Source organism: Polypterus senegalus, chromosome 11 (assembly GCF_016835505.1).
Source record: "Polypterus senegalus isolate Bchr_013 chromosome 11, ASM1683550v1, whole genome shotgun sequence".
Classification (NCBI taxonomy): domain Eukaryota; kingdom Metazoa; phylum Chordata; class Cladistia; order Polypteriformes; family Polypteridae; genus Polypterus; species Polypterus senegalus.
This window is the reverse complement of record NC_053164.1, coordinates 163,827,604-163,853,479: the sequence shown is the minus strand read 5'-3', so window position 1 is coordinate 163,853,479 and position 25,876 is coordinate 163,827,604. Positions and strand designations below refer to the sequence as shown.

General features: G+C 38.4%; 1 protein-coding gene across 4 annotated transcripts in view; it reads right to left on the bottom strand.

Moving 5' to 3' along the window:
• prr5b (proline rich 5b (renal)) overlaps window positions 1–25,876 on the bottom strand; it is a 145,654-nt gene that overhangs the window by 10,066 nt on the left and 109,712 nt on the right. For all 4 annotated transcript variants that reach the window (XM_039770001.1, XM_039770004.1, XM_039770002.1 and 1 more), the window contains 2 exons: window positions 11,387–11,527; window positions 6,091–6,229 (listed from right to left, as the gene is read on the bottom strand). In XM_039770001.1, coding sequence (XP_039625935.1) covers window positions 6,091–6,229; window positions 11,387–11,527 — 280 coding nt within the window. The remainder of the gene's footprint in view (window positions 1–6,090; window positions 6,230–11,386; window positions 11,528–25,876) is intronic.

The window sequence follows — 25,876 nt, the reverse complement described above, 5'->3', positions numbered from 1 at the left end:
TTCCGGGTGAGTCACTCGATCATTAAACATACAAAGTCCTTCCAAGATGGAGAGATGATAAAAGAGGCCTTCATTGCGGCAGATGGCTAGGGAGAAATTCCTGCTGAGAAGACCCCTGGCATTAAACATGCAGAATACAAGCAACTTAATAACAATCAATTTTTTTTCCCAATCTGACCAACATGTTGAATGAGCTTAATTTACAGCTGCAAGGAAAAGAGAAAACCATGGTCAATATGATTAGCTCAGTTCATGCTTCCAAAACGTCCTTAAAGCTGCAGCGCCTTGATTTGGAGAACATCCAAAGCTTCGCGTCAGAGCTGGAGACGCAATGGAAGGCGTGTGCACAACTTGACAGCATACGCCACACAGAGCAAATTGAAAATTGCCTATCAGACTTTGACAGACGGTTTCAAGACTTAGCTTTACTTGAGCCAATCGCTAAATTTAAGTGCTATCCATTTAGGGAAGATGTTGAGGGTGATTCACTTGCATCAGAAATTGCAACACTGTTTCACCTAAAACTCCTCTACAGTGGAGGATAAGATTTTGACACAACAGGATGACATTCAGCTGAAGTCTGGGGCTCATGGACAGTTTTGGAACTTACTCACACAGGAAAAGTACCCAAACATGAGGAAATGTGCTACCTCCTTGACTGCATTATTCGGCTCTACTTATTTATGTGAGTCAGCCTTTTCCCACATGAAGAATATTAAATCCAAATACTGTAGTGACCATAAATGTATTGAATTGTTATTGTGCCATAAGGGTTATTCAGTTATGCAAGGTATATATATAGCATTTTTAATGTAGGTAGATCATTTCGACCTGGTCATTTTAAAAGTAGCTCGCAAGCCGAAAACAGTGTGGGCACCCATGATGTACACTGACAGTATAATACTGCATATTCACTTGTCCTCCAAATAGCACAGCTGATAGAAAATAACATTAGAACAAGGCAGCTTGTGCACGTACAAGAAGTCTCACTTTACCATGACTGTCAGTGTCTGTGCATGTTTGGTTAAACGTGCTTGTTCTTCACTCAGTGAAGTGATAATTAAGCTTCAGAAGAAGTTGGCTCTCATTTTTCATGTACAGTATTCTTTCTTTCCCTGTCCGCTGTCTGTGAGGAATTTGTGCCACTAGGATGCAACAGTTTGTGTGTGGTCATGTGACTGCATGGCTACGTCTGATTTGTGAAACTGAGCCATATGATTATTGTTGCTATGTCTGATTGGTGAAACAGTCATGCAGTAGATCTATACATATCTATATGTATATATATATATATATATATATGTGTATATCTATATGTATATATATATATATATATATATATACACATATCTCTCTATTACAATGGAAGACACTTAAAACACCTGCGAGGCGAAAGAGATTGGCCATGGACCGTCTCGTGGGAACATAGAACATGAGATTCTTGCAAAACACGCCACAACCAATATCAAATAAGACCACGGGCAGCAAAACACTCAGTCGTGTAAAGGCTTTGAGCAAAAGAGACTCAAAAGCGTTGGGAGAGAAAAAAATTCAAAAAAGAAAAAGAATAATATAGGTGCAAATTCAGAAAATAAGGAAAGTAATAATCAGCCCGGAACAATAGGAACAAGTGGATTTGAAAAAAGTATGTCCAATTGGGCTCAGAATTAAAAGACAAAGAGTAAAAGACAAAGTAGAACTTCATAAAGACGTTCAAAAACAACACTATACACATGCAGAGCAGGTTAGAGATTATGAAAGCAGTGGCATTTAAAACGCTCAAAAATATTTTGGCGTGATACACGTGGAGAAAGTTATAGAATATGAAAGCAGGAAAATTAGAAAGTGTCAAAAAAAGAAAGTACAGATCGCTGTAGCACAAACAAACGGAAATTATTACTCGAAAAAACGGAAAATAATCACCACGAACCAGGTGTCATTGAAAAAAAAGCAGGACAAAGCGAGGTCAGAAATAAAAGACGAAGAATAGAAAACAAAGTAAAACGTTATAAAGAGGTTAAAAAAACAAGGGGGCCAAACACATGCAGAGCAGGTTAGAGATAATGAAAACTGGAATTCAAAAAACAAAAAAATGTAGATGCGAAACACATGCAGAGCAAGATACAGAATATGAAAGCAGAAAAAAATGACAGTGTCAAAACAAAGAAAGTAAACATCACATTAGTACAAACAAAGAGAAATTATTACTTGGAGAAATAACGAAAAGGCTAATAGAGATCGAATATATGGACATAGGTGATATGTCAGAAGTATGTAAATATTGTAAGGCTTTGAAGTTTAAGTTAGAGAATTTTAAAAACGGGGTTAACCTCACATGCATTTATCGGTTACTTTGCAAAAAAAATTATGATGTAGATCGTTTTGTCTGTGCTGAAGAAACTTATCCTGAATTATGGTACAAAGTCATTAAACACATGTCTCATGGACCTCATTTAAAAGATTCAGCAAAATCTTAAAAGTGTGTATCCGGAAAACCAAACACGAATATATATATATATATATATATATATATATATATATATATATATATATATATATATATATATATATATATATATATATATATATATATATATATATATATATATATATATATATATATATATATATATATATATATATATACATACACACACATACATAGGCAGTTCCTGGGTTACGAACGAGATAGGGACTGTAGGTTAGTACTTAAGTTGAATTTGTATGTAAGTCAGAACAGGTTACATAAATTTAATAAATGCTATTGTTGACCAACTGTAACCAAGTGCTCTGCCAATGAATAATGAAGTTCCACCTCTCTCTTTTCTTTTTATTTCTATTTTATTTTTAATGGTGATAGTTTTTCTCTTCTTTACTGTATCACCAGCACTTGCATCAGATTTGTGTTTCAGAGACATTGTTGAAGGGTGAAGACAAAAGATTAAGATGAGCTCTACCGCACAGCACTGTACAGTACATGCTATCACAGCAGGAAGGCACCAGTTGTCAATACGTCTGATGTACTGACAAGAGACAGCTTCCTGCTATGTGCATAACAGTACAAGCAGGCTTGCTATTGAGAATGAATGGGGGCATCGACAGGTGGTTCATCACCAACCCACCTCATAGTCACCTCCACTACAGTATGCAGCGTCTGCCCACTGAGAACGAACACAGTGCAGCCAAAGGCGGGCAGTGAATTGCCCCCATTCAATAGGCAGCCATCCGATGCACACTACAGTGCTACCCCCTGCCACCCCATTCACCATCAATAGCCTCTGTTCAGTCACAACCAGGTCACCGCTTGCAGCATTACCAGCCGCCCAACAAGAACGAACAGGGCGGCCATGTGTGGTGGGCAGGCAGTGAAACTGCTTGCTGCCGGGAGCCGCCCGAGGGACACTACACTGCACGGGCAGCAAAATCGGCTCCGTCCAGCCACCGCTTGCAGCGTCCCCAGGCCGAAGATGATGGAGTGGTAGTTACTGAGGCGCATGCGTTGCAGCTGCGGCCCCGTTCGTATGTCCGTAACCTGGGGACTACCTATATATATATATATATATATATATATATATATATATATATATATATATATATATATATATATATATATATACATACACACAAACACACACACAATATATATAAATAAACAACTTGGCTATTAATAGATTGCCTATAAAAAATATCTTGTGTGAAATGTTTTTCTTTTATTCTAAATGACTTTTATGTTTGTGGTTTTGTCAGTTCTAACTGCAGAAGCAACAAAAAAAAAAAGAAAATGTTAAATGAGATGGATAAATTGATTTATAAAATGCATGGATTAAGAGAAAAATTAAATCTATCAAAAAAAAAAACTGCAAAGCACAAACCACACATCTAATGTGACTGCTGGCTGAGGCTGTAGGTGGTTTTGCGTTTGTATTTTCAGGTTCTTTCCAGTCCTAGTGCATGCTTCATTGACCACAGTCATGTGCTAAATGGCCAATGCTATAAATGATGACCTTGCTGTGCCCCTTTCTTGAGACTTTCGGTAGTAACCCAAAATGCACTCGTCAATTTGGATAATACTCCCACTTACTAGATAAAAAAAATACTTAATATTAATGAACATGAATAAAAAACTAAAATATATATATTAAACTGATGTCAATATTCTAAATAACCTTTGTTAAATTTGTCACGTCATTATTTTTGCTACTTCAGTTTATGGTACTCTCGACAGCCAGTTATAGCTGAATAGCTTGGACTTGAAGTTTTTAACTGTGTCTGTCACCAGTGCATTATGCATGATATTAAATGTGGACAGATCTACATGGTCTCGGTAATGTCATTTTAACTTTTAGGCTTTTTTTTGCCAGCTTTGTCACCATGAAAAAATATTTACAGTGAGAGTAGAAACATGGAGAGAACAAAATGTAAAACAGATCAATGTGAAATTTCAGGTTAGTTATTTTACTGAAGTATATGACCATAAATAATATTACATGTCTTTACTTGTTCTCTGAACAAGGTCATGGCGAGATAACCGTGCATACTGTGGACCTTGCTGATAAAGACCACATCAGTCACTCACACCAGGATAATACAGTATATGAGATATCAATCAACCCACAAGAATAAAAAGTGAATATGTGTTAGTGAACACGGTCTGCTTGGAAATCCCCTGCACTGTCCATAATCACATTGATCATTGGAAAAGGCAGTATATAAATAAAATGTATTATTATTATTATTAGAAGTAGTATTATTATTATATTTAAATTATAAGAAATAAAAAAGTACAGGTGGTTTGTATTGTATCTCTTATCTCCATAACTGGGCGGCACGGTGGAGCAGTGGTAGCGCTGCTGCCTCACAGTAAGGAGACCTGGGTCCTCCCTGTGTGGAGTTTGCATGTTCTCCCTGTGTCTGCGTGGGTTTCCTCTGGGTACTCCGGCTTCTTTCCCACAGTCCAAAGACATGCAGGTTAGGTGCATTGGTGATTCTAAATTGTTCCTGGTGTGTGCTTGGTGTGTGTGTTTGCCCTGCGGTGGGCTGGCGCCCTGCCCGTGGTTTGTTTCATGCCTTGCGCCCTGTGTTCGCTGGGATTGGCTCCAGCAGAACCCCGTGACCCTGTAGTTAGGATGTAGCAGGTTGGATACTGGATGGATCTCCATAACTATAATACATACACTTTGACCCCTTTACCACCATTCCTCACTTAAGCATAGTCTGCTGAAATCTAACGCTTTTAGTACTATATTAAACATTATACATAAAAGTTGCAGCAAAATCAATTCCATAGCGATGACTGCATGCTGATTAAAACATGAAAAACAAAACAGATTGTGTGCATGAGATTCAGCAAATACTGAATTAATTAAATGTACTATAAGAGGAAGAGAAGCTCATCTGTCTTGTGTTTTATGTGCCATGACAGAATGGAAAAAAAGGGACGAGCACTACTATGCTAGAAGCTTAGCACTTAATTGCTAAACCTGACATGCTCAATGATTTTTAGTCATTTAAACTGACATAATTCAGTAACAAGTCTGGCACATCTGACATACCCCAAGAATAGAGGTAGCGTAATATAACATCAGCCGAGTTTGACCAAGTATCCTTACTAATTTCTTCCTGCCAAGGTATAAAGAATTAAAAGGCACATTCATTTAATCTGTCCATCACGTCCTAGGCCTACTCTGGGCCATCTGCCAGTGGGCCCTGGCTTGTATACCTCCTATAGGAAAAGCCAAGGTGAAATTTTAAATACAATGTTAAACCTCGTCTGCTAAATATTTCCTCATGTGGAGAAGCAGACCAAGAAATCGGGACCAAATGACATGTAGCAGTGCCCTTGGAACGCCAAGCTCTTAAAGCAGGCTCCTAATGATATCAAGGGGTCATAGATTTCTAAATCCATAAACACTTTTAAAAGCCTTTTAAAAAAAGGAAGGACTGACATATAAAAGATACATATTTAAAATAAGCTGATAAGAGACCTTGCATTTGAATTGCTTGTTTAAAAAGAAGTGTTAAGTCAATCAGCAATTAAGTTATTAAACTGACCACACAACATCTGGGGAAAAAAAAAGAAAAAACACGCACCCAGAATGCAACAGCAGTGTGAAACAGTGCCATCTTCAGACAGCATGCCGTAGGTTCCAAGATATGGAGACACAACCTTCTGGATGAGAGACTCTAGTTTCAAATAGTCCTCAGTCACTCCTTTACACTCATGGACCCCCTGAAACAAATGAAGAATAAAATGCACAGTGACTATAGTAATAATAATAATTTTTTAGGTTTTCAGTTATTTGGAGAAAAAAATAGCAATAGAGTGGGTAGCAAATATAATTAATTCTAGCAATAATAAGAGCTTTAAAAATACAAATATTACAACTAGGATTCACTGAATGCTCAATAATATTAGCAGCATGTTCCACCTTCACCATGAAAGCCAAAATTTCTTTAAAAAAATACAACCCAAATTCCAATGAAGTTTGGACGTTGTGTAAAACGTAAATAAAAACAGAATACAATGATTTGCAAATCCTTTTCAACCTATATTCAATTGAATACACTACGAAGCCAAGATATCTAATGTTCAAACTGATAACTTTTATTGTTGTTTTGCAAATCTTCACTCATTTTGAATTTGATGCCTGCAACATGTTCCAAAAAAGCTGGGACAGGGGCAGCAAAAGACTCAGAAAGTTAAGGAATGTTTAAAAAACACCTCTTTTGAACATTCCACAGGTGAACAGGCTAATTGGAAACAGGTGTTTGTCATGATTGGGTATAAAAGGAGCATCCCCAAAAGGCTCAGTAGTTCTCAAGCAAGGATGGGGCGAGGTTCACCACTTTGTGAACAACTGCGTGGGCAAATAGTCCAGCAGTTTAAGAACAATGTTTATCAACGTACAATTGCAAGGAATCTAGGGATTTCATCATCTACTGTCCATAATATCATCAAAAGATTCAGAGAATCTGGAGAAATCTCTGTACGCGGTAAGGCCGAATACCAACACTGGATGCCCGTGACCTTCGATCCCTCAGATGGCACTGCATTAAAAATCAACATTATTCTGTAAAAGATATTACCACGTGGGCTCAGGAATACTTCAGAAAACCATTGTCAGTTAACACAGTTAGTCACTACATCTACAAGTGCAAGTTAATACTCTATCATGAAAAGCGAAAGCCATATATCAACAACACCCAGAAACGCCGCCAGCTTCTCTGGGCCCGAGCTCATCTGATATGGACTGACGCAAATTGGAAAAGTGTGATGTGGTCTGATGAGTCCACATTTCAAATTGTTTTTGGAAATCATGGACGTCGTGTCCTCGGGCCAAAGAGGAAAAGGACCATTCGGATTGTTATCAGTGCAAAGTTCAAAATGCCAGCATCTCTAAAGGTATGGGGGTGTGTTAGTGCCCATGGCATGGGTAACTTGCACATCTGTGAAGGCACCATTAATGTTGAAAGGTACATGCAGGTTTTGGTGCAACATATGCCAAGTGACTTCTTTTTCAGGGACGTCTCTGCTTATTTCAGCAGGACAATGCAAAGCCACATTATGCATGTGTTACAACAGCATGGCTCCATAGTAAAACAGTGCAGGTACTAGCCTGGCCTGCCTGCAGTCCAGACCTGTCTCCCCTTGAAAATGTGTGGCACATTATGAAGTGCAAAATACGACAACATTAGACCCCGGACTGTTGAGCAACTGAAGCTGTACATCAAGCAAGAATGGGAAAGAATTCCACCTACACAGCTTCAACAATTAGTGTCCGCAGTTCCCAAATGCTTATTGAGTGTTGTTAAAAGGAAGGTGATATAACACAGTGGTAAACATGCCCCTGTCCCAGCTTTTTTGGAACATGTTGCAGGCATCAAATTCAAAATGAGTGAAGATTTGCAAAACAACAATAAAGTTTATTAGTTTGAACATTCGATATCTTGTCTTTGTAGTGTATTCAATTTAATATAGGTTGAAAAGGATTTGCAAATCATTGTATTCTGTTTTTATTTACGTTTTACACAACGTCCCAACTTCATTGGGATTGGGGTTGTAAAATAAAATAAGTAATAACAGTTAAACTTACCTTATACAACTAATTAATTTTAAATCTTAAGTAACTGTAAATTGGTGAGACAAGTTAGGTAGTTGTAATAAATTATCAGCCTGTGATTCAGCAGTGGTGGTACCAAAAAGGCTGCAGTGAAAGACCTTTAACACAATAGGCACAGCTTGTATATGACTTTCGTATCTGATACAATCATTTAGACCAGTGCTCTTCTCCCCCTTTCTTGACCATGGGATATAGAATAATGCTTAAAACCTTAAGAATAACTTCAGTGATGAGCTGGGAGGACAAACTAGGGCTGAAGTTAGTGTGTTCCTAATGCAGCAGAAAAGAAGGTGATAAAGATAGAGGAGGATTCAAAAAACAGAGGAGTAAAGGTAATTACTTATCAATCATTTTTCTTCAAACCACACCTTCATTAACTGAATGGACATTAAGAAATAAATTATAACAGTTACAATACATTATTCTTCCCTAGTCATCAAATCATAAAATAAAACACTAGATCAAATTAATAATCAAACTGATAATTCTCCAGGAAATGTAAATATGCTCTATGGATCTCTTACATTTTTCTCATTTTATTAATACTATTTACTTAAAAGAAATACCAATGCTGCGACAAATAGTAAACTTTCAATTGAGCGTTTTTGGCAAGTTTTAAATATAGCAACGATTTGTGTGCTTTATTAGAAAGGACCTGACACGTTATAGTACTTGTGGAGTAATGTAATGTTGCCCACAATCAGATAAGTGATCATTTACTTTTCCAGTTTAATCCAACATGTAGTAATTATTTGTGTGGCTTTTTCAGTCTGCACTTCTATTTAAAGGTGACAGCCTAAAACCGCCAAATTCATTCTCTATAAGTAAACTTCACTAGCATACAATTTAATGAATGTAAACATACTTTAATACAGCTTTTCTTTACAGTATTACAGATACAGTAAGTGATCACTGGAAACCATTCATTTACTGAAAAACCTTTTAATTAAGGCTTTTTTAATACATACTGTAAAAATGAAAAATAAATACAAATAGCCTTATGTTTTTAAAAGCAAATAAGTGGATGAAAATTGTCCCAATTTTAGACAGAGAATTATTTGCTTTTTCTTGTTAACAAGGAGCAAGTGTAAAAAAAAGTCTTAAAACAAACAAACAAAGCACTAACATTAATAATGCAAAAAATAAGAACATGTCAAGAGGATATCTGTATTTTTTTCTTTACAAAACACAATGAAAAATTTACCAAAAAAGGTGAAGCAGTCTGACATTTTTCCATGAACATTCATCTATCACCCACTCAACGTGCAGTGCTGCTCTCTAAACATACATCCCTCTAGAATTAAGACTGTTTAATGCCAACATGAAAACAGAGCTGTGCAAAGTGATCTAAAAAAAAATAAAGTATTAATCACAAAATAATTGCCCGTATAAGTATTGACCCCCGTCAAGAAAGTATTTAGTAGATGTGTTCACAGGTCTCTCACCCAGCATTGCCCATCTGGACACTACAGTATTTTGCCAAACTACTCAAGCTCTGTCAGGTTGCATGGGGATTGTAAGTGAACAGCCCTTTTCAAGTCCAGTGACAAATTCTCAGTTGGATTAAGATCTGGACTCTAAGCCCCTTCACGACATTAATATTATTGTTTTAAGCCATTCCTGTGTAGCTTTGGCTTTATGCTTATGGTTGCTGTCTTGCTGTGAAACACATTTTCTCCTAAGACTTTCCATTGCGACTTCCCTGTATTTTTCTTCATTCACTTTATCTTCTACCTTCCTTGACAAGCCTTCCTGGGCCTGAGCAGAGAAGCTTCATGGTGGTGATGGTATGTTTTTGATAATGTGTAGTGTTCAAACATGGCAATTAGTTTGACAGTCAGAAAACTCACTTTCAGTCTCTTCAGAGCACAGAACCTTCATCCAGATTACTGCCCGATACAAGGATTTTTACAGTGTACTGCAACCAGCTGAAACTGAGACTATAAAAAGGTTCTCTCCACTGAACTAATTATGGATGGCTGTGCCAGTGATGATTAAGGTGTGTCATACTAAGGGGGCGGGTACCTATATGAGCAATTATTTTGTGTTTTATATTTGTAATTAATTTAGAACACTTTGCAGAGATCTGTTTTCAGTAAAATGTTAAAACTCCCAAGGGAGGGCGAATAATTTTTATAGGCGCTGAAACTACAATAATGTTTTGCAACGCTTCAGTGCTGCTTTATTTTTGGAAAGAATCTTTTATGGAGCCTTTCTTATCAATCAATCAATCAACATTTATTTATATAGCACATATTCATACAAAAAAATGTAGCTCAAAGTGCTTTACAAAATGAATAGAAAAATAGAAGACACAATAAAAAATAAACATAAGTCAACATTAATTAACATAGAATAAGTAAGGTCCGATGTCCAGGGTGGACAGAAAAAACAAAACAAAAAAAAAAACTCCAAAAGCTGGAGAAAAAAAATAAAATCTGTAGGGGTTCCAGACCACGAGACCGCCCAGTCCCCTCTGGGCAATCTACCTAAAATAAGTCAAACAGTCCTCTTCGTATTTAGGGTTTTCATGGAAGGACCTGATGATGATGGTCACGTAGACTTCTGGCTTTCAGTCCATCAATGTTGGTGCATCATGATGCTTTGAGTAGGTGGTGGTCATTAATTATCATCATTCTTAGTCAATAGATAGTCAAAGCAATACCAGACAAATTGCTTATTATTATTTGGCCGATGCCTTTATCCAAGTTGACTTACAACATTTAAGATACTGCTTATTACATTTCTTTTGTGTTTCCATTTGGAACACAGGCAGATAAAGAGACTTGCTCATGGTCACACAATGTCAGGAGCAGGATTTGAACAGACACCAGGGTTTTCAGTCTTGGCCTTGACCACAACACCATTTTAATCTAATAATGTTAGGGTCACTCTCTTAGTCAACTAAACTGAAAGCACTCATTGCATGCATGTGGAACAATGACAGTTATTCACATTATGCCTTATTGTTGTTTGACTATTTTGACATAGGCTTAATACGTCTTTACCTTCTTCCTTCAGATTATCATCTGAATCTGCTTTTCCAACTTGTCTAGTTCAGCTAGTAAACTGGATGCTGAGGTTGGGCATACCAATTAGCACAGCCTTTAAAGCTAGCTTTCACAATGCAGAAGCTGGGCTTTTGAATATGAACAAGATGGTGCCCCACCACACTTCAATGAATATACAAGAAAAAAGCCAACCTCAAGGTGATAATTACAACTGTAAAAACATAGTGCATTTATGTGTAACATTAAAAATCTTACCTGTAAAATGAGAAGCATTTGAATAATGGAAGGTGGGATTCGAGCACGTGGCCGTGAAATGGCATCATCCAGTTTGACGTTGAGAGCAATTATATTCCTGAAGTGCAACAATGATAGCTGCCGAACTGAGGGATCTTTTCCCTGCAATCAGACATCAGAAATGTACTCAATATTAATAAAACAAACATTTAACTGATGTTACAGTGACTAACATAATTAAAAAAAAAACAATGTAAATTTTAACTTCTAAAAACCTAACAATGAATAAAGAGCATACAGCTGAAAAATTAACAGGGAGAATAGACAAAGGGACAATGGCAAAATGTCCAGGATAATCCGGTATGGGAATCTAGAAGGCCACATTTCCAGTGTACTTTTATAATTACTTTATGGTACCCTTATAAAACAGAGTTTTTCAAAGTGGGCCTTGTGAGAATGGCACAGCTTGCAGTCAGAAGCACCCCTCCATCCACACAGTGAAAACGTGGCAGATTCTGTCTTCAAGCAATATTTTCTACATTTACAGTTAGCCAATAATAGGGTCAATTCCAAACCCTGCCTTTGCATTTTTAATAATTTCAAGAGTTATGTTACTGTGTTGACTTTCATAAGAACACGCTGGTGATACCACATCTTAGCTGTATCGCTGGCATATAAGTCCTACTAATTTGTGTGTCAAGAAAATACCTCCAGATAGACAATGTTTTTAGTGAAAACTTCAAGCCTTGCCTTCCATTGCTGAGGTACTTCACTTGCATGTTGTTGAGCCACAGCAATTGCTTCAATTCAACGTTGTGTCTCTTCATTTGTGACATTATCACAATGTCGTTGTTGCGTGGAGGCATTTGCTGAACACAGGTCTTTAGTAGTGTGGTGCATGCAAGTGGATTTGGTTTGAGTGTGAGCAGAGCGGACTGCTTCATACACATACATACAGTAGGTCTTTCATTTATGTCTAATGAAATTATGTCATACATACATACATACAGAAATCAACCTGAAGTTAAAAAATCAATCAAGTTTAAATTGCTTATATAAAATATAACATCTGATAAATAGTATTTAGTAATGCTGTCCATAAAATGGGAAGAGATACTTGACAAATTTACCTCCAAAACAATTAATCTTTCATATAATTTTGCATAAGATTCATAAAAATAGTGACACTCTAATTTCTGACAACTGCACAACATTTAATGCTTTTAGAATACCCAAAAAGTTTGTGTTTAAATGAGATACTCAGTAGCCTTTATCTAGGAAAAAACTAAAATAGAGAAGGCACAGTTGGCTTAGTGGGATAACCTGAAATTAGGTGAAGAAAACTGCTAAAAAAGAAAGGGGAAATATCGATAATAAAGAGCTGTCCTGTATATGAAATGACAGAGTGTTCCATTGTTTGGATGAGACGTTGGAGCACAATGAAATTTGACTGTATGATCAAAGGAAAAAATGAAAAAGAGGTACATGGTATGCTGAAAACCGGAGTATACAGAAGGAAAACCAAAAAGTTATTTATATACAAATAACATCTAGTATTTAGCAAAAATGAATTCTGGCAATTTGATAGATTAAAAACATAATTGTTGTCAAGTCTGAGCTACATGTTGTGGAGAAAAAATAGATTTGGGTTTTATGCTTTGGGAATACTCTATGACACCTAAAGAAACATGCTGAACTTAGTTTACATTAGATAACTGGCCTTTCCATGGTAAATATTCGTCTATGCCCTCTGTTTCCACAGATACATTCCTCAAGTTCAGGATATTCCCCAGGCCATTAATTCTGAATTCACTACTAATAGAATCAGATAACTTAAAGAGTTTACTGGTTAAGATCTTTTTAGACCTTGATTATAATATGTTTCTTGTGGTTAAGATTAATTAATCTTTGCTCCCAAGGATACAAAAAAAATCCACATTCTAGCATTCACATTTTTTTCTTACTGACTCGATGGAGACAGTCAATGAATGCCTTCATTGTTGCTGCTCATTTTTGATATACAAAGTGGAATACTATAAATAACAGTTTAAACTGTTTCCATACTTTTGGTGGAACATGCAAATCAATACCCTAGGAATGCAACTAAATGGCTTAGTTTATAGAATTAAAACAAATAAATCTGGTATATGTCACCTGACAACTCTTCTTAAACAATTAGCTTCACATATTTTTACATTTAAAAAATGTCACAGTAGACATGGGGAAAAAAGAAAACGTGTGAGGTGCACACCAGTCCATTGTCCCAAGAAGGGCTGGAGTGTACACAACATGGCCCCTGCTGCCATCTCTTCGTGGATATTAGTGGATTAGTGGACTGCTGCAGCTGATCATGTGCACCAATGAGCTGCAGAAGAAGCGGACATGTTGGTAAAATTGTCAAAAATTAAATCACATAAGTTGGTAAAACAAAAGTCCACACCAAAGCAGATAGGTAGACGTTGTGGTCCCAGGCCGGGCTAAGGACCAGAGGAGGGCTTGTGCCTCCTCCAGACCGCAAGGGGGCGATCACCCTGGTTGTATTGGGGGCCACGGGTAGAGGGCTTGGAAGCCCAACCCTGTAGGGGCCTGTGGCCACCGGCAGGCGGCGCCCAGGTGCCTGAGGAACCCTGGAGCCCAGCACTTCTGCCACACCAGGAAGTGCTGGGGGGAAGAGAACAGGAGACACCCAGACGGCTTCCGGGTGCACAGCCGGCACTTCCGCTACACAGGGTGTGTCCAAAGGAGAGTGCCGGGAAGCAGCTGGAGCCCATCCGGGTTCCCATTTAAGGGGCCGCCTCCCTCCAGTCATTAGTGGATGTCGGATGGAAGAGGACAGAGCTGGAGAGAGGACGGGAGTCGGTCAAGAGAAAGGCAAGAGACTGTGAGGCCTGGACAGTTGGGTGAACGGTGCTGGAGGCACTGGGAAGTGCACTGATTTAAAACTGTAAATATTGTAAATAAAAGTGTGTTGGGTGAACTATGTTGTCCGTCTGCCTGTGTCCGGGTCCCAGTCCACAACGGCCATACACAGCATAGTGTTATTATCAAGCTAGGATTCCTCTAATTGTTTATGTATAAATTGCTTCTTTTTCTCTTTTTTGTTCATTTTTCATTATTGGTCATTATTTTTAATTATTTTCTATAATACAATTTATGTTCATTTATTATTTTTCTAATTAGGCATTATCTGTTAATTTTGTGGGTGGATCCCCAAGCAGCCACCCATCGGTAATTGTTAATTGACCACCCACACTCCAATTAAAAAGATTGGGTACTGAAGTCCAGGCAGTTTACTTGAATGTGCTCTGGTGGATTTTGATGGTTCTTGTAAGTATTATGATTTTTTTGCTTTGGTTCTTGACCTCTGTTTTTCTTCTCTCCTTTGGACATTTAATAAATCCTCCTTTCAGATTTATTGTGGCCTTGTTCTTTACAAGCCAGGGGTAGACAGCCTAGTGGGGCATTGTGAGTGTATTTTGGGATATTACAAATAGCAGTAGGTGTGTGATATGGCAGACAGTATTATGAATTATGCAATTAAGTACAAACTAAGCACTTTACAGGTACATATGGAAGGGAGAAATTATGTATGATATCACTCAGGTAGGACATACAGGTATATATTCTATTTTAGTAATTATAGTGAAACATTAGAACAATCTAGATGAGAACAGGCCATTCAGCCCAACAATTATGCACTCATTTTAAAATATCGAGACTCTTGATCCACTGTAGTAATTCCCTACATAATTTTAAACACTTCTTAAGATCATGAGAATCATGAGAACATTAGAATGGAATGTGTGAACAATGTAAGCTTCCTGAAAGAGCATTGTATGTGATAATAATGTGTGATACATATTCTGTAGAACCTGAGAAACTGTTTTTGATTAATACAATGAAAACCAATTAGAACATGGGATAGTCTAGAAGGAGAAATGAGGGCATTTCTTATATTGTTTAAGTTTGCAAACAATATATGAAATCTGGGAAAAATGCAATGCAAAAGGCATTCATTCTTTACAAATATTGTCCATAACCTGACAATATAGATATTATATACTTTTTCTTGATTACTGTGCTAATCACTGATCATAACACGGTACATCTACAATATATTATGCATATTGTTTAATAATGCACATAGTTTCTAATGGATCTAATTTATGTATTTGCATATACATGCTTTTTCTTGTCTGTATGATGCATGGAAGTATTTATTTTATAACTATCACCAACATAGTTGCAACAAGTACTATTGTTTGCAACTGAGCAACTTGTATTTTACAACCAGTACTCTTAGCAGCTTCTTGAATCCTTGTTTGTCTATGGAATAGATAGATAGATAGATAGATAGATAGATAGATAGATAGATTATAAAAATCACACTAATTTTTTACTCATTAATTGATATTTTGTTAACCTCTGCTCACAAAGTAATATGGTTGTTTATTTGACTACATCAATAACCTTAGCAGATTCAAAGATCACTGATAAACATTTATAGTTCACACAAAAGAAAGCTACAAGAAAGCTGTTGTTTTTATTCCTGCTTATAGTATTTCAGTACAGAGTGGAAACAACGTAAAATGAGGGCTTACTCCACACAGAACTGTCACTTCTAGTGTGATGTGAATTACTGCTTAGTGTAGTTATCTGACTATTGACAAAGTACAAGTAGTTTTAGGCTGCAACTTAAGTAGGGTAAAATGTGTTTTACAACACGGTAAGTCACTGCAGCTTCCTGGCTGGCATCTTCATATTTAGTAATGTATTTTATCTTTAGATGTCGAACTGCTTGAACCAAACCATTTGTAAAGAGCTGAGTTAGCTGTATCTGTTCTGAACTCTTCTTCTTCTGATCCTCATTCCATTTTTTCCCTCACGCTCATTTTCACCAGGGATTATAGGCGGAGTTGGCATAAACATGCTTACAAAGAGCACTAGAGATTTTGCCGATTTTATTTAATACAGTGGTACCTTGGCATACGTCCTTAATCCGTTCCAGATCCTTTGACTTATACCAAACAGGACGTATACCAAACAATTTTTTTCCTTAAGAAATAAAGGGAAAATGATTAATCCGTTCCCATGAAAAAAAATCCTATTGTTATTGGCATATTATACATTGATGGGGTTGTATAAAATAATTTAAACACTGCTTAAGACTAAAATACATAAATACAAAAGCAATTAGATGAAATCAATGACAATTTAACCTCAATTTACTTTTTAATAACATCTTTGTTTTTCACAATCGTAGATACCGACGTTCTTGGCATATGGTATGCAGCAGCCGTGTCCCGGTTACGCATACCACCTTCATACTTTTAAACAATCAATTCAAATTTACGCGCAAAAACACAAAATCACATGAAAATTCACAGAGAGTTATAGAGTTGGTTGTTCACTGAATGCTAGCAACTGCCGTACGGATGCTCGTGGGCAGTCGTGGCTTTGCCTCGAGAGAGAGGTAAACAAGGGTAGCACGTGAGACGTATTCCAAACAAAGGTCGTATACCAAGCAAAATTTTTCATGTCCAAACAGGATGTATACCAAGTTGGACTTATTCCAAAGCGGACATATAACAAGGTATCACTGCATTTAAAAGAAGTTGTAGAAAATCAAATAAAAGTGCTGAACAATACAATACTGGCTTTTGCATATTGATTTTTCTTAAATATTGAATTGAAAATTCAAAACTAAAGGTTAGTTAAACACAATTCTGATCATCTTCAGTTGGTCACTGCAACAACACTCAAGACATCCTATAATAGTTCTGTACTATGCAGTCTGGTCCTGATATGATGTTAGTACAGTTCTGTCTCAAGTACACTGCAGGTGACCCAATGTTGCTAAATAGCTTAAAGTTTAGCTTATTGATTGTCAACTAGCTAAAAAGAACATTTTTAAACATGGACACACAACAAAGAATTACTCAATACAATTTAGGAATACTTTAGAGTATGACACTGACACTACAAATGCATAATCAATTTACATGGCAGCAGGGTTTGTAGAACTCAACCCAGCCTCCATTCTGGAGCTGGTGCCAAGCCCGAAAAAATGGGGAAGGTTTCAATCACGAAAGGCATCTGGCTGTAAAAATTACGCCAAAACCTACAGTATGCAGGACTAGTACTTAAATTCTAGACATGGAAGATGCTAAGGCATACACTATAAGAGACACGTGGGAGCTTCAACTGCCTCCTGTGGAAAACGAGTAAGGGCTACCAATGCCTTGGGCAATTGCGGTTAAAGAAGAGAGGCTTAAATATGTTAAGGATTAGCTGAGAATGGGAACCAGCAATGCTGGCAGTATGACAAGAAGGGGAATGGATCTGGTGGAGATGACTGGAAGAGATTACTATGTGTCTTAGAAACCATATGGAAAGGAAAAAAGCCTGAGAGTTAGGGTCTGGTTATAAATTAGAATACAATGGAAGACATGTTAAGGGAAGGAATGGAGTGGAGATTATCTTGAATAAGAAATGGAGGGAATATCTAGTGGTTGTGAAGAGTAAAAAGAAAGAAAAGACCTCCTGGAGGTAAAGAAATGTGGTGGCGGAATAAGGAAGTATAAGATACAGTCAAGATGAAGAAAGATGCAAAATGAGTATATACAGTAATATTGTAAGTGGAAAGGGAGAGAGGCAAGCTTTTATAGTGACAATTGAAGCAAAGAGAGTAGTGGCAAGGGCCAAGACAAGAGCAACGGATAGTGTATATGAAGAGTTAGAAAGTCCAGAGCAACGGGGAAGAGATCTACAAAATCGACAAAGCAAGGAATAAAGCTCCAAAAGATATTATGCAAATTAGACAAATAAAAGGGAAAGACGGATATATCCTAAGGAGTGAATATGAAATCAGGGAAAGTGACAATATTTTTCAAAGCTTTCAAATGAAAAAAATAACAAGGAGTGGGTCTGGAGATGGTTTAATAAATTAAAAGGAAACTTCCGGAATAAATATAGAAAATGTGAAAATGGTTTTGAGAACAATGAAAAACGAAAAGGTTACTGGACCTGACAAGATACCAACCAAAAAATGGAAAGGTCTGGGTGAGAAACGAGTAATATACCATTGGACTTAAGGAGTATGATTTACAATCAAGAAAGGTTTCCAGATTCATGGAGAGTGTGCTTACCATCATTTCTAAAGTGAAAAGGGAGATACAGGAGTGTGGAAACTATTGTGGCATAAAAGTATAGGAAAAAATATTAGAAAAAAGGCTGGGAGAGGAAACAGTCGTTGAAGAACAGTTTGGTTTTGCACACAGAAGAACAAGTAATGCTGTATTTGCTTTGAGGCAAGTGATGGAAATGTATGGGGAGAATGACAAAGTACTGCATATAGCACTTATACATCTGAAAAAAGGCATATGCCAAGGTGCTACAGAAGAAGGTGTGGCAGTATATGAAGAAAAAAGAGACTCCTAAGGAAGTATGTAAGGCTAGTGAAAGATATGTATTATGATGCTAAGACTAAAGTCCAGAGTAGTGTTGGAACTGCAGAAAGCTTCCATGTGAAGTCTGGCCTCCACCAAGGATCATCCTTAAACTCTTACATCTTTGATTTTATACTGGACGTCCTAAATAGTGAGATCACAGAACAAGCACCTTGGGCCATGCTCTTTGCTGATACAGTTCTAATTGCCTCAAAGAGAGAGGAGCTGCAACAAAAATTTGAACAATGGAGAGTAGATAAGGAGGATATGGGATTTAAGAGTAGTAGAAAGAAGACATCTTCTTCTTCTTTTGGCTGCTCCGTTGGCGGTTGCCACAGCAGATCATCTTCTTCCATATCTTTCTGCCCTCTGTATCTTGTTTTGTTACACCCATCATCTGTATGTCCACTCTCACCACATCCATAAACCTTCTCTTAGGCCTTCCTCATTTTCTCTTGCCTGGCAGCTTTATCCTTAGCATCCTTTTCCCAATATACTCAGCATCTCTCCTCTGCACATGTCCAAACCAGCGCAATCTCACCTCTCTGACTTTGTCTCCCAACCATCCAACTTGAGTTGACCCTCTAATGTACTTATTTCTAATCCTATCCATCCTTGTCACACTCAATGCAAATCTTAGCATCTTTAACTCTGCTACCTCCAGCTCTGTCTCCTGCTTTCTGGTCAGTGCCACAGTCTCCTAATCATATAACATAGCTGGTCTCACTAGTGTCCTGTAGACCTTCCCTTTCACTCTTGCTGATATCCATCTGTTACAAATCACTCCTGACACTCTTCTCCACTCTTTCCACCGTGCCTGAACTCTCTTTTTCACCTCTCTTCCACAATCCCCATTACTCTGTACTGTTGATCCCAAGTATTTAAACTCATCCACCTTCGCCAACTCTACTCCTTACATCCTCACCATTCCACTGACCTCCCTCTTATTTCCACACATGTATTCTGTCTTGTTCCAACTGACCTTCATTCCTCTCCTCTCTAGAGCATATCTCCATCTCTCCAGGGTCTCCTCAACATGCTCCCTACTATCGCCACAGATCACAATGTCATAGTCCACAGGGATTCCTGTCTAATCTCGTCTGTCAACATGTCCATCACCATTGCAAATAAGAAAGGACTCAAAGCTGATCCCTGATGTAATCCCACCTACACCTTGAATGCATCCATCACTCCCACCGCAGGCCTCACCACGGTCACACTTCTCTCGTCCATATCCTGTACAACTCTTACATACTTCTCTGCCACTCCCGACTTCCTCATACAATACCACAACTCCTCTCGAGGCTCCTTATCATATAATAATAATAATAATAATAATAATAATAATAATAATAATAATAATAATAATACATTTTATTTATACAAGGCACCTTTCTGATGACCCAAGGACACTGAACAACAATAAATAAATAAATAAAAGACACAATTATAAACAACTTTTTGTTTTAAGTTTGAAGAATGAATATGATTTGATGTTTCTGAGCTCCGCAAGTAATGAATTCCAGAGCTTGGGAGCAGAACGACTGAAAGCTCTGCTCCTCGTGGTGGTTAGATAGGCAGGAGGGACGGTCAGATGGGTGGAGGAAGAGGATCTAAGGTTACGGGAGGGAATGGCAACATGAAGAAAGTCAGACAGATATGGAGGGGCAAGGTTATGAATGGCCTTAAATGTTAATAGTAGAATCTGAAAACCTGAGTTCGAAACTTGATCGGGAGCCAATGAACCTGCTGCAAGACCGGAGTAATATGGTGAATAGGTGGGGTTCAAGTAATGCTGCAGAATTCTGGACTAACTGAAGCTTATGAAGAGATTTATTAGGGAGACAAAGAGGAGTGAATTTCAGTAGTCCAGCCGAGAAGTGACAAGACTGTGAACAAGAATAGCAGTGGTATGAGGAGTGAGGGAGGGCCGAATGCGATTAATATTACGTAGGTGGAAGTAAGCATACTGGGTGATGTTATTAATGTGAGATTGGAAAGATAAGAGTACTGTTGAGGATGACACCCAGACTCTTGACTTGAGATGATGGGGAAACAACAGAGTTATCTATACTAATAAAAGGCAAAGCCCTCACTGACTCACTCACTCATTCACTCACTCACTCACTGACTGACTCATCACTAATTCTCCAACTTCCCATGTAGGCAGAAGGCTGAAATATGGCAGGCTCATTCCTTACAGCTTACTTACAAAAGTTAGGCAGGCTTTATTTTTACGCGTAACGGTCATAACTGGAACCTACTTATGTGCATATATACTGGCCATAGCCTGCAGGTCGGTCGCCGTGTGAGGCAGAGTTGCGTCCCTCATCGTCACGCAAACTGACTGTGAACGCAGTACGTAGAGACTCCAAAGAGCGCTGAAGAAAAAAACGCATTACACAATTGAGAAGGCAGCAAAAGAATATCAAGCGAGTGACGCATATAAGCATATTCATAAGTGCAGCTACAGCGAAAACAAAGCTTGGTGTAAACCGTAAGTTTAAATTAAGTTTATAGACACGCTCCCGCTGCCGTTTGTCATGCCTAAGACAAATACAATATTTGCGAGATACAAGTTTAATGAGAAGAAACAAGGTATAAACAACACTTTGGATCACTTTGTAACGGAGTTCAAATTGCTGTAGCGAGGAACTTTTAAGTGCCGGGTCTTGGCTAACATTAAATAAAGCCACGGACATCACAAGATAATACAAGAGAGCGGCTCACGTGAACTAACTGTGAACGCAGTACGAGTGATCACTTCGATGAATAAAACCTGTTCAAAAAACGCATTACACAATTCAGAGGGTAGGAAATGAATATGAAGCGAGTGACGCATACAAGCATATCCATGAGTGCAGCTACTTCGGAAACAAAGCATGGATTAAACCTAAAATTTAAATTAAGTTCATAGACAGGCTGCCGCTGGTGTTTGTCATGCCCACAACAAATACGATATTCGCGGGATACAAGTTTAATGAGAGGACGCAGGGTATAAAGAAGAGTTTTGATCACTTTGTAACTAAGTTAAAATTGCTGGTGAAGGACTGTGCTTATGCAAATTCCAAGAGACTGTGTTTGTGGAGGGACTGACAGTTAAGGCGGGTGGGGGAGTCATGTCATCATCTCCCCTCCCATTCACCTCATTTCATTCACTTCATTTCACTCCGAGCTGAGCTCCGCACATGACGCGATCTTATCTTTCTTTTTCCTTAGTGTTTAGTCTTGTCTCCTTTACTGATTTATATAAAGGAGAGTTGAGATCGTCAGGGATAGAGTAGTGTTTGGCACAAACTCAGCAAAAGTGCGAGAGAAACTTTTAAGTGCCGGGTCTGAGCTAACATTAAATAAAGCCGTGGACATCACAATCCGAGAGACTGTGTTTGTGGAGGGATTGACAGTTAAGGTGGGTGGGGAGTCACGTCATCATCTCCCCTGCCGTTCACCTCATTTCATTCACTTCATTTTGCTCCGAGCTGAGCTCCGCACCTCACGCGGTCTTGCCGTTCTTTTTCCTTAGTGTTTAGTCCTCTCTTTTTTACTGATTTAAATAAAGGAGAGTTGAGATCCGAGAGACTGTGTTTGTGGAGAGATTGACAGTTAAGGCGGGTGGGGGAGTCACGTCATCATCTCCCCTCTTATTCACATCATTTCATTCACTTAATTTCGCTCCGAACTGAGCTCCACAGCTAACGCGGTCTTGCGGAAGCAACTTCGTGACGCTGCCACCAAATACTCACAGAAAAATCCACAAGTTAATATACACGCTGTCTCTAGAGTTTCTCCACACTCTGAATCCTCCAGGAACTACTGAGCATAATCTAATTTTGAGGGTTGGGACACCAATAATGTTACTGAAAACCTTACAGCCACTGAGACTTTGTAACGGCACAAGACTTCAGGTCACGTGTCTACAAAAGAACCTAATTGAGGCAACTATTTTTTACTGGCAGTTGCTCAGGGGAAAGAGTTTGTATTCCTTGCATCCCCGTTATACTCTCTGATCTCCCATTTCAATTCAAATGCCTCCAATTTCCAGTAAGGCTCTGCTTCGCGATGACAATTAAGTCTCAGGGACAAACCCAACAAAAGGCTGCCATTGATTTGAGGCAAGATTGCAATTCTCCTGGACAGCTATACGTTGCACGCTCAAGAGTAAGCTTGCACAGCTTGCTCATATTACAACCGGAGTGCTGAACTGACAACGTGGTATACAAAGAGATCCTTAACAAATAATTATTGGTATATTTTCCCTCAGTTTAAAAAGGTTTACTTTTCTTCTTAATAAAATGTAAAAGCAGTACTTCGCCACTGCGAAGCGTGGGGATTTTGCTATATATATATATATATATATAATATGTAGATATGTGTATATATATATATATATGTATATATATGTATGTATATATATATGTGTATATGTAGATATGTATGTATATGTATATATGTATATATATATGTTTATGTGTGTGTGTGTATAAATATATATAGTATATATATATATATAATATATATATATATGACAGCAACAGTCATAACAGTGACAAAACAATTACATTGACAATCGTTACGTTATTTTTAAAATGTTTCCTTTTCTTTTTCATACCTTCTTTAACACACTACTTCTCCGCTGCGAAGCGCGGGTATTTTGCTACTCAATAATAAGAGAAAGATTATTGGTTTTGGATAATGATGATTTTGAACCAAAGAGGAGAACCTCAGATTTCTGTATGCTTTCTGTAGGTCCACAAAGATGCAATGCAACTCATTCTGGCCTTCTCTATACTTCTCCATCAACACCCTCAGAGCAAACATTGCATCTGTGGTGCTCTTCCTTGGCATGAAACCATACTGCTGCTCACTAATCATCACCTCAATTCTTAATCTACCTTCCACTGCTCTTTCCCATAACTTCATGCTGTGGCTCATCAATTTTATCCCCCTGTAGTTACTACAGTTCTGCACATCCCCCTTATTCTTAAATATCAGCACCAGTACACCTCTTCTCAACTCCTCAGGCATCCTCTCACTTTCCAAGATTCCATTAAACAATCTGGTTAAAAATACCACTCCCATCTCTCCTAAACACCTCCATGCTTCCACAGGTATGTCATCTGGACCAACGGCTTTTCCATTCTTCACCCTCTTCTTAGCTGTCCTTACTTCCTCTTTGGTATTTCATTGCACTTCCTGATTCAATATCTCCACATCATCCAATCTCTTCTCTCTCTTGTTCTCTTCATTCATCAGCCTCTCAAAGTACTCTTTCCATCTGCTCAACACACTCTCCTAGCTTGTGAGTACGTTTCCATCTTTATCCGTTATTAGCCTAACCCACTGCACATCTTTCCCAGCTTGGTCCCTCTGTTTAGCCAATCGGTTCAGGTCCTTTTCTCCCTTCTTAGTGTCCAACTTCTCATACAACTCATCATATGCCTTTTCTTTAGCCTTCGCTACCTCTCTCTTCACCTTATGTGTTATCTCCTTGTACTCTTGTCTACTTTCTGCATCTCTCTGACTATCCCACTTCTTCTTTGCCATCCTGTTCCTCTGTATACTCTCCTGTACTTCCTCATTCCACCATCAGGTTCCCCTTTCCTCCTTCCTCTGTCTAGATGTCACGCCAAGAACATTTCTTGCTGTCACCCTTACTACAACTGCTGTAGTTTCCCAACTGTCTGGTAATTCTTCACTGCCACCCAGGGCCTGTCTCACCTTCTCCCTAAACTCAACCTTGCAGTCTTCCTTTTTCAACTTCCACCATTTCCACTGCCCTCACTCTCTTCCTCTTGTTGATCTCCAACGTTATCCTATGCTGCTTAACTACACTTTTCCCTGCCACCACTTTGCAGTCTTTAATCTCCTTCAGATTGACCCAATCTACCTGTGTGCATCTTCCTCCACTCTTGTACGTAACCCTATGTTCCTCTCTCTTCTTAAAATATGTATACACCACAGCCATGTCCATCCTTTTGGCAAAATCCACTATCTTCTGACCTTCTTCATTCCTCTCCTTGACACCATACCTATCCATCACCTGCTCGTCTCCTCTGTTCCCTTCACCAACATGTCCATTGAAATCCGATCCAATCACCACTTTCTGTCCCTTGGGTACACTGTTCATCACTTCATCCATCTCACTCCAAAAATCTTCTTTCTCATCCACACTCAACTTGCGGGGTATATGCACTAACAACATTCATCATCACACCTCCAATTTCTAGCTTCATAATCATTACTCTGTCTGACACTCTTTTCATCTCCAAAACACTTTTGACATACTGTTCCTTCAGAATAACCCCTACTCCATTTCTCCTCCTATCCACACCATGATAGTTCAATTTGAGTCCACCTGCGATCCACCTGGCCTTACTCCCCTTCCATTTAGTCTCTTGCACACACAATATATCAACCTTCCTTCTCTCCATCATATCTGCTAACTCTCTCCACTTACCAGTCATACTGCCAACATTCAAAGTTCCTACCCTCAGTTCCACTCTCTTTACCTTCCTCCTTTCCTCCGGACACGTCTCCCCCCTCTTCTTCGATCTGGTATGGAAATTTGTATTGTTTTCCGCATATTGATTTGGCAAAAGTTTACACCGGATGCCCTTCTTGATGTAACCCTCCCCATTTATCCAGGCTTGGGACCGGCAAAAAGAATCACACTGGTTTGTGCATCCCCTGTGGCTGGGTAGAAGACAAATAATATTTGGTTTAATGGAGAACTTCAAGAAGGAGGCATTAAGAGTTATTATCAGAGATTAAAAAGGTAAATTAATTTAAACATCTTGGTTCCAATGTGACAGCAGATGGTTGATTAGATAGTGAGGTACACCATAGAATGCTGGCAGGTTTGAACAATTGGAAACAGCTGCCTGGTGTGTTATGTGGTAAAATATAACCATTATGATGATTATAAGATGGTAGTTAGACCAGAGATTATCTATGCAGTTGAAATACGGCCCTGCAGAGGACCCAAGAGAGAAGCTAGAAGTACCTGAGATGTGGATGTTGAGGTGGATGTATGGGGTGACAAAAATGGACCAAAATGAGAGAA